The 10,662-nt window shown below is 41.4% G+C and overlaps 1 protein-coding gene across 1 annotated transcript in view; it reads left to right on the forward strand.

The window, feature by feature from the left end:
• Positions 1-10,371, forward strand: part of LOC109916808 (fibrillin-1-like) — a 589,008-nt gene extending 578,637 nt beyond the window's left edge. The window contains exons 62-63 of the mRNA XM_048617021.1: positions 1,952-2,129; positions 8,990-10,371. Of these exons, the coding sequence (XP_048472978.1) occupies positions 1,952-2,129; positions 8,990-9,379 (568 nt within the window). The 3' untranslated portion in view covers positions 9,380-10,371. The remainder of the gene's footprint in view (positions 1-1,951; positions 2,130-8,989) is intronic.
• Positions 10,372-10,662: the final 291 nt, after the last annotated feature.

The following is a 10,662-nucleotide window of genomic DNA, read 5'->3' on the forward strand; positions in this document are numbered from 1 at the left end:
TAATTGCTTGACGATAAGTTACATATTTCTAATATCAAATGTAGCTCAAAATCTGAAAGTAATAGAGTCATTGACGTCTCCAGCACAGAAAAAGGTCCTTCAGCCCATGAAGTTTGCTAATGTCAAAACCTAGCACCTAGCTATTCTGATCCCATTTTCCAGCACATGGCCTATAGCCATGTATGTCTTAGCATTGCAAGTGTGCATCTAAATACTTCTTAAATGTTATAAGGGTTTCTACCTCCACCAGCCTTACAGGCAATGAGTTCCTAATTCCCACCACCCTCTGGGTGGAAAAAAAACCTTCCTTCATATCGCTTCTAAATGTGCTGCCTTCAGTCATTGATCCCTCCATCAAAAGGAAAATTTCCTTCCTATCTAAAATCTGATGATCCCCCTCCATTTCTCATGCTTCAAGGAAAACAATCCCAGTCTATTCAATTTCCCTGCATGACTAAAACTCTCCAGCCCAGGTAATATTGTGATAAATCTGTGCATCCTCTGCAGTGCAGTCACATCCTTCCCATAATGTGGATTCCAGAACTGCACACAATATTCTAGTTGTGGCCTAACCAACATTTTATAAAGTTCCATCATTATCTCCCTGCTGTTAAATTCTATGCCTTTGCTAATAAAGGCTAGTGTCCCATCTCCCTTCTTTACCACTTTATCTATCTGTCTTGCTACCTTAAGGAACCAGTGTACATGCACACCAAGATTCCTCTGCCCTCAGGGCCTCCCAGGTTCTGACCATTAATCACTTTGTTCTGCCCAAGTGCATCACATCAGACATCTTGACTGAATTTCATTTACTACTGATCAGTCCATCTATATCTTCCTGTAATCTAAAGGCTTATCCTTCTTACTATTTACCATCCCAACAATTTTTGAAACAAGTGCAAACATACTGATCACCCTGCTACATTCAAATCTAAATCATTCACATATACCCCCAACACTGATCTCTGCGAAACCCCATTGGACACAGGCTTCTCGTCACAAAAACACCCCTTGACCATCTTCCACTGCTTCCTGATACTCAGCTAATTCTGGATCCAATTAACCAATTTTTCTTGGATTCTATGGGCTTTTACCTTCACTATCAGTCTCCCATGTGGGACCTTATCAAAAGCCTTGCTGAAGTCCAAGTAGACTACATCAAATGCATTGCCCTCATCTAAACATCTGGTCCACCTCTTCAAAAAATGAATCAACTTGGTCAGATGTGACCTCCACTTAACAAAACCATGTTAACTGTTCTTGGTTAATTCCTGTCTCTCCAAGTGCATATTAATTCTGTCTGTCAGAATTGCTTCCCAATAATTTCCCCAGCACTAAGGTTAGATTGACTAGCCTGTAATTTCCTGGTTTGTCCCTTTCTTCCTTCTTGAAAAACAGTACCACAATGCCTGTACTCCAGTTCTCTGGCACCTCCCCTGAGCCAAGAGAGGAATTGAAAATTATTGCCTGTGCCCCTGCTGTATTCTCCCTTGCCTCACTCAACAGCCTGGGATGCATTTTATCTGGCCCTGAAGATTTACCTACTTCTAAGCCTGCCAGATCACTCAGAAACTCCTCAGTGTCTGTGCTAATTTCTTCAATTGTATTACATACCTTCTCCCTAATTTTCTATATTTACATCATGAACACCGGCAAATCCAATTGCATTTTGTAAGCAAAAATAGTTAATGAATGTAGATCTGTATGGGTGTGAATTGTTCTGTCTATAATTGTAGTTTATATGGGGCACATTTTCATCAACATCTTTAAAGGTAAATAGCAGAAATAAGTAACCTATCTGATTTTAAATGAACTGATTTCAATAAAATTAAACAGATGGTGGATGGCCTTTTAAATGAGTACCCTGATGGTGGTGATAAAAATCTACCCCATACCTCTAATAGTTTTAAGTAGTCCATAAATTACTTTGGAATTAATATTTCCTCATTAGGCATTGCGTTTCTGGAGTGGGATTCAGCAAAGGCCAGATGTTTCCAATAGGAGGTGACACAGAGGACAATAGTTTGTCACCTGAGGCATGTTATGATTGCAAAATTAATGGCTACCCAAAAGGAAGAACCCGAAGAACAACAAATGAGAAAGAAGCTATAATTTCAAATGATGCAGAGGTAAATATTGCTGACTTTTATGTTAGTCAGCAGTGATTGCCATTATAAGTCAGAAGACAGCACATCTTCTTTAGCAGATATATTTCTGAACATTTAAAAGTACTCATTTCAACTGAATCTCTTCAGTAATGCATGATAGTTTTAAAAATGTTAATGTGGATTTGGCTCATAGTCTCATTCGCAGTCACAAGTTTTAATTCTTGTCATGTTCCTGTGGGAAGAACAGTGAAGATGAGGTGTTTACAGAGGAGAAAGGGGCAGATGAGCCTTGTTGACTTATCCATGTAGAGTTCAAAACAGCTTTACCAGAGGCCTGGAAGATCGCCCCAACTGAACCCTCAGATTAAATATTTTAGAAATATTCTTTAACTCTTCTTAAGACAGAGGTAGATAGATTCTTGATTACCAAGAAGATGAAAGGTTATCAGCAATATGCAGGAATATTGAGTTGAGGCTAAATCAAAGCAGCTATGATCATATTGAATGGCAGAGCAAGCTTGAAGGGCCAAGTGACTACTCTTGTTTCTTGTTTATAAATGCAAGTGCTATTTGAAAAGGGAAGAATACGAATGGTTAAGAGATTTACTTTAATATTACGTTATTCACTGCAAGTATTTAACTACAGTCAAACCTATAACATACGAACAGACGAATCAGGAATGGCTTAGACCCTATCAGCCCCACGAGCCTGTACCAATATTTGATGCTAAGCGTGTGATTTCTGCTCAAAGGAATAGACTAAGTGCTAGAAATGGAAGATGTAACTTTTCACTAATTACTGTTTGCTTTTGCATAACATTTTGCTGAAGTCAGCTGGTTAATTAGGTTAAGGAAATGATTAATTGAGATGCATTAGCAGATATTTAAGTGGATATTTCAGAATATACAAAATAGAATAATTTCTAGGGGACGCATCATTATCCTTGATTAGCTAAGAAAGTATCATTGCGCAAAGATGAGTGGCAAGGCAGAATATAAAATACAATATAGATTGACTAAAAGATGAATAAGGAGGCAAAATTAGAGCCTGAGAGAAAGCTGGCTCGATCTACGAAAACATACAGCAAGAGCTCCTATAGGTACTATTTTAAGAAGTTAACAAGTGAATGTCGTTCCTATAGCAAGTGATTCTGGACAAGTGGAAAATAAAGAGATTGGAGATGAATGAACAGGTATTTTGCACAGTCTCCCTTGTAGAAGATACAGGTAACATCCCACAAATAGCTATAAATCAAAAACAGAAGGAATTGAGGAACCCAATAAAATTACAATCTCCGGGGATGTAGTACTGAGCAAATTATTGGAGCTAAGCAAATTGTTGGAGCTGTGGGCTGACAAGTCCTTGTGTCCTGATAGACTTCATCCTAGGGCCTTAAAAGGTGTGGCTAATAAAATAATTGATGTATTAATTTTAATTTTCCAGAATTCCCATGATTATGGGATGGCTCCATTAGATTAGAAAATAGTGAATGCAACTCCTTTATTCAAAAAGGAGGTAGAAAGCAGGAATCTACAGGCTGGTTCCTTAATGTGTCATGGGGAAGTCATTAAAAATTATCAAAGTTGTCATATCAGGGCACTTAGAAATTACCATGATAATCAGGCAGAGTCAACAGGTTTTGTGAAAGGGAAATCATGTTTAACCAACATAGTGCAGTAGAAATAAATAACATATGCTGTAATAAAGGGGAAACTGGTTGATGTACTGAACTTAAATTTCCAGAAGGTATTTGATATGGTGGCACATCAAAGCTTATTGTAGAACTTAAGAACTCATGATATGGGAGTGGCATGGATAGAAGATTGGCTAGCTAACAAGAAACAAAAAATAGGCACCAATGAGACATTTTATGATGAGCAAGATGTAATGAGTGATGATCCACAGGGACCAATGCTGGGGCTGCAGCATTGAGTCATAAATGACTTAGATGAAGAGAACAAAGGTGGATTGCTAATTGTGCTCAAAGTTTTGTGAAGAGGAAATAAAGACGGAACATTATATGTAGGTTAATTAACTGGATAATGATCAGGCAAATGGATCACAGTGTGGGAAATTGTGAAATTGTCCATTTTGGTAGGAAGAATAGAAAAGGATGTTCTTAACTAAAAGGTGAGGGATTGCAGAGTTCTGAGATACAAAGGGGTCAGGGAGTCTTAGTGCAGGTTAGTATGCAGATATAGGAAGTAATTAAGAAAGCCAACAGAATGTTATTCAATCTTGAAAGGGAAGATGAATACAAGTAGGGAGGCTGTGCTTCAGTTATATGGGCATCCATAAGACGACATCTGCAGCACTGGTATTGGTCTCCTTATTCAAGTGAGGATCTAGTAGGAGGTTTTTGCAAAAATTTGGAGCTCGGGTTGTAGGTGAGTTTGTTGACTTGCTCACCAGCTGGCTTGTTTTTGTTCAGATGTTTTGTCACCATGCTAGGTAACATCATCATCTGACACCTGCTCCTACCGCCCCCTTGATCATGACCCCACCCCTGACCACCAAAACATCATCTCCCAAACCATCCACAACCTCATCACTTCAGGTGACCTCCCACCCACAGCCTCCAACCTCATCGTTCCCCAACCCTACACTGCCCGTTTCTATCTCCTTCCCAAAATCTACAAACCTGACTGCCCTGGTTGACCCATTGTCTCCGCCTGCTCCTGCCCCACCGAACTTATCTCTACCTATCTCAACTCCATTTCCTCCCCCTTGGTCCAGGAACTCTCCACCTACGTCTGTGACACCATCCACGTCCTCCACCTCCTCCAAAACTTCTGATTCCCTGGTCCCCAAAACCTCATCTTTACCATGGACGTCCAGACCCTCTACACCTGCATTCCCCATACAGATGGCCGAAAGGCCCTCCGCTTCTTCCTGTCCCACAGGCCTGACCAGTCCCCCTCCACTGACACCCTCATCCGCTTAGCTGAACTCGTCCTCACCCTTAACATCTTCTCCTTCAATTCCTCCCACTTCCTACAGACAAAGGGGGTGGCCAGGGATACCTGCATGGGCCCAAGCTATGCCTGCCTCTTTGTAGGATATGTGGAACAATCCCTCTTCTAAGCTACACTGGCCCTATCCCCCACCTCTTCCTCCGTTACATCGATGACTGTATCGGCGCTGCCTTGTGCTCCCACGAGGAGCTCGAACAGTTCATCCACTTCACCAACACCTTCCACCCCAACCTTAAGTTCACCTGGACCATCTCTGATATCACTCTCTCCTTCCTGGACCTCTCTGTTTCTATCTCTGGCATCCACCTTGAAACCGATATCCATTTCAAGCCTACCGACTCCCACAACTACCTAGAATACACCTCCTCCCACACACCTTCCTGCAAAAATGCCATCCCCTGTTCCCAACTCCTTCGCCTCTGCCGCATCTGCTCCTGGGATAAGGCATTCCACTCCTGGACATCCCAGATGTCTTTGTTTTTCAAGGACCGCAACTTCCCCCACACAGTGGTCGAAAACGCCCTCGACCGTGTCTCCCGCATTTCCCGCAACTCATCCCTCACACCCGCTCCCCGCAATAACAACCAAAACAGGATCGCCCTCGTCCTCACGTACCACCCCACCAACCTCCGGATCCAACACATCATCCTTCGGCACTTCGGCCATCTGCAATCTGACCCCAATACCAAAGACATTTTTCCCTCCCCACCCTTATCTGCTTTCCGGAGGGACCACTCTCTCTGTGACTCCCTCGTCCGCTCCACACTCCCCACCAGCCCCACCACCCCCGGCACTTTTCCCTGCAACCACAGGAAGTGCTACACCTGCTCCTACACCTCCCCCCTCACCCCCATCCCAGGCCCCAAGAAAACCTTCCACATCAAACAGATGTTCACCTGCACATCTGCTAATGTGGTATACTGTTCCCAATGTGGCCTCCTCTACATCGGGGAAACCAAGCGGAGGCTTGGGGACTGCTTTGTGGAACACCTATGCTCAGTTCACAACAAACAACTGCACCTCCCAGTCACGAACCATTTCAACTCCCCCTCCACTCCTCAGATGACATGTCCATCCTGGGCCTCCTGCAGTGCCACAATGATGCCACCCAAAGGTTACAGGAACAGCACCTCATATTTCGCTTGGGAACCCTGCAGCCCAATGGTATCAATGTGGACTTCACAAGCTTCAAAATCTCCCCACCCCTGACCGCATCCCAAAACCAGCCCAGCTCGTCCCCGCCTCCCTAACCTGTCCTTCCTCCCACCTATCCCCTCCTCCCACCTCCCACCTCAAGCCCCACCCCTATCTCCTACCTACCAGCCTCATCCTGCCCCCTTGACCTGTCTGTCCTCCCTGGACTGACTTACTCCCCACCTACACTCACCTTTACTGGCTCCACCCCCGCCTCTTTGACTTGTCTGTCTCCTCTCCACCTATCTTCTCCTTTATCCATCTTCTGTCCGCCTCCCCCTCTCTCCCTGTTTATTTCAGAATCCCCTTCCCCTCCCCCATTTCTGAACAAGGGTCTAGACCCGAAACGTCAGCTTTCTTGCTCCTCTGATGTTGCTTTGCCTGCTGTGTTCATCCAGCTCTACACCTCGTTTTCATCAGTGAGGCCTCTGATGATGCAATGTTGTTCTACTCCACTTCGAATTTATACTGTCCGGTCTGTTATGGTGAGTTGTGTCATTTCTAGTTCTGTTCTGTATGGGTTTGTATATGGGGTCCAATTTTATATGTTTGTTGATTGCATTATGGGTTGAGAACCATGCCTCCAGGAATTCCCCTGTGTGTCTGTGTTTGGCTTGGCTACTATGGTTACATTGTCCCAGTAAAACTGATGACCTCATTGTCCAGGTGTACTGATATTAGGGATAATCCGTGTTGTTTTGCTGCTAGCTGTTTATGTGTTCTGCTGGCTAGTTTCCTTCCTGTCTGTCCAATGTAATGTTTGTAGCAGTCGTTGCATGGTATTTTGTAAACTACATTGATTCTGCATATCGTCGGTATGGGGGTCTTTAATCCTTGTGAGTGTTTGTCTTAGTATGGATGAGGGCTTGTGTGCTACCATGATTCTTAGTGGTCGTAAGAGTTTCGTTGTCAGTCCTGATATGTTCTTGATGTAGGGCAGTGTGGCCAGCATGTTAGGGCGTACTGAGTCCTCTTGGTGTTGTCTATTTAATAGGCACCTGCAGATGAAGTTGTGGGGATTTCCGTTCATAGTGAAGATTTTGTATAGGTGATCTTCCTCTTTTCCTGCGTAGCTCTGGCATGTTGCAGTGAGTGGTGCTCCATTTAAATAATGTCCTAACACAGCTTTGTTTATAGAGTAGAACAACATCGCTTCATTGGAGACCTCGCTGATGATGTTACCTAGCATGGTGACGAAATGTCTACATGAAAACAAGCCGCTTGGCGAGCAAGTCAACAATCTCCCGTGGATCTAATATGTTGGAAACATCTCGGGGAAGCTTTACCAAACTAATACTAATGATCACTTGCCTTATGAAGAACTGTCGGACAGTCTAGGCTTGTATTAGCTACAGTTTAGAACACTAAAAAGGATACTTGGTTGAAACACATGAGACAATTTGTTTGTGATTGCAAAGATCAAAAAATTATTTCTGCTTCACTAATTCAGTTGGTTGAATGTAGGTTTGTAATGTAGAGTGGTGCCAACAGTGTGGCTTCAATTCCCACATTGGCTGTGGTTACCATTTCAACCTCTCCCCTCACCTGGGGCATGGTGACCTTCAGGTTAAACTACTACCAGTCATCTCTGTCTAATCAGCAGCCCTACGTTTCAGTAGGATTATAGCGACTTTACCTTTAAAGAAGAATGTCCTGTATATTTATTGGTTACTATACCTTTTCATGTAATTGACAGGGTGCTTTTGGAACTAAGATTTTCTCTTGTGGGAGATGCCAGATTGAGCAATCACTGTTTAAAAATACGTGGTCACCCATTTGATATGAAAATGATTTTTTTTTTCTGACAGAGGGCCATTAGTCTTTGGAACTCTCTTTCTTGATAGCAAGGGGATGAAATGTTATCATCTGTAGGTAGATTATGAACTAGTTGGATCAGCTGTGATCTTTCTAAGTGGCAAAGAAGGCTTGAGTGGCTGATTGGTCTACTTTGCTCCTTTGTTATGTTTGACTTTGAATTTTATTAAGAATGATGAATGGTAGTTTATGTGTTGTACCCATGAAATATTTTTCATACCTCAATTCCTGTATGTAACATTGTGCCATAATTAAAGGAATTAGTTCTTTTTCTTTTGGTTTGAAAGCTCAAAATATCAATATTTTAAAGCCAAAATCAAAGAATAATAACATTACCTGCCTCTAACTACGCAGGAATCAAAATTTAGTGAATAGTACACCATTAGATTGTCACCATTTGTTTACGGGTATGTGACTTAGTGCATTAGGAATTGGCAATTGCACTTTTTTTCTAAATTGGAGCAATGCAAATTGTGTAATCAATACTCTTCGCCCAAATAACATCTGAAAGACATCTGACCCAAATATTGTCAGTCCATTGATCTGCTAATTGCTTAAGCTACAGGCAATAAAGTCACCATATTCCTATTGGACCACAGGGCTGCTCTTTCATTGAAGAGAGATGACTGGTGGTGAGTTTAACACCTCATGCAATAAGAAAAATTGAGAAGACAGGACCTTCATGGTAGCTTCAGCCGGTGCAGAAATTGAACCTACACTGTTGCCATCACTCTGTACCACAAATTTAACATCCAGTCAACTGAGCTAACCAGTCAACATGCCCTTTAATAAACAAATGGTGCACATTGGAAGCATGCTGAAAGTGCTAACGTAGTTTGTGGATACATAATTTATCACTTCTGCAACAAGTTTATGCTGCAATTTTTTTTTTCCAGGATAACAATGCAGACAGTTTGCAAATGAGCCTTGCCAGTTTAAGTACAGATAATCCATTTATCTTCAATCTCAACATTTCTGAACTCAGCAATAAAGACCACATTCTACAGTTTGTTCCAGCTATTTCTACTTTGACAAATCATGTACGTTACTTGATTGACCTTGGCAATGAAAAAGGTCTGTTCAAAGTTAACCAAAAGGATGGTATAAGCTATCTACATCTGACCAAGAAGAAGCCAGTTCCTGGAGCCTACTCATTACAAATAAGCAGTATGCCCCTCTTTAAAAAGAAGGAACTTGATCGGCTTGAAGATAAGCATGATAAAGACTACCTCACTGGTGAACTTGGTGGAATCCTTCAAATGAAAATTCAGATTGTGCTTCATTAATACTGAAAAAGAAGATCACACTGCTTCAGCTGAAAGATGGACTCTTCTATTGCCAAACAGATTCTACATATCATGGATACAATCTCTTATTAATTGTAATATGACTGAGCACTGCTTACATCTAATGTTAGAAAAGTCAGGATGCATACCATAGCTCTAAACCACTTACTCAGGCTTTGTATAAATGCAGCGCTGCTATTTCAGTAAGACTAGCTTTAGATGTTGTATAATGATATGTTGAATTTTGAAAAACACCGATATGGACGTTCCAATCCATTCATTGGACCACTGATGCTAAGAATTTCCACTGATTTTTAGCAGAGCAAAACATCATTCTCTGCATTGAAAGACATTTCATTGTATTGATCTTTTAAATTTTACTTTGCAAATTACATTTCAGTAGAACAAACATTTATATATGTACCTGGTGCTAGTAACATGTCAACCTAGATTGTGACTGCACTGTAATATTTTACAAACTTGGTAGCCAAAAATGCAATTACTCAGTCTAAGTATTACCAGATTGTTTGTTCCATTACTTAACAAAGAACCAAAGTTAGTCCAGTAGCTTAACTCAGTTATGCATTTTTCACTCATGTAAATTAAGTGTGTGTATACTGCAACCATGCTACTTTTTAATCATGGAAAATTTTGTATACCAGATTTCTCTGTGTGTGTGCGTGTGTGTACGTGTGCATGAATGTTTTCATTCCAGCCCTGAGTGAGGGTGTTGCAATGGTGCTTTAAGAATAACTACTTCTAAAAATTAGATGCAATATCCCTCTGTGAATAACGAAATACGCATTGAGGACTTAACAGGAACCAATCAGGTCATAGGATTTCTCGCACACTCAAAAGCAAGACAATCAAACTGTCAAACACAGCCTCATGTAAAACAACTTATACCAATATTTTTATGCAGTTCAACATCAACAAGTGTTTAGATCTTCAATGTCAGTAATTCCACAATAAAACAGTATTTTCAGTTTTAATACTAACTGCGTAAACTGTTATGATTCCATCCGGACAAGGATCAATTTACCTGTCTCTATTGTACATGTGCCTGACATGCTTTCCTACCTGTCAAGTATCTTTGAGAATGTAATTGAGCTTATGTGACTTTCAGAAATCAAGTGTTCACAAACTAAAATGCCTGCATGGGAAAAAGCTGGAATGGAATTCATGTCCAAAAGTTTGAAAAAAACGGACTGACACTATGGCATAGATATGTCTGCCATGTTTATTGTTTCTTTGAATCTATGATGTTAATTTGATGCACCCTT

The sequence above is a fragment of the Rhincodon typus genome, chromosome 36, assembly GCF_021869965.1.
Source record: "Rhincodon typus isolate 14 chromosome 36, sRhiTyp1.1, whole genome shotgun sequence".
NCBI classification, from domain to species: Eukaryota; Metazoa; Chordata; class Chondrichthyes; order Orectolobiformes; family Rhincodontidae; genus Rhincodon; species Rhincodon typus.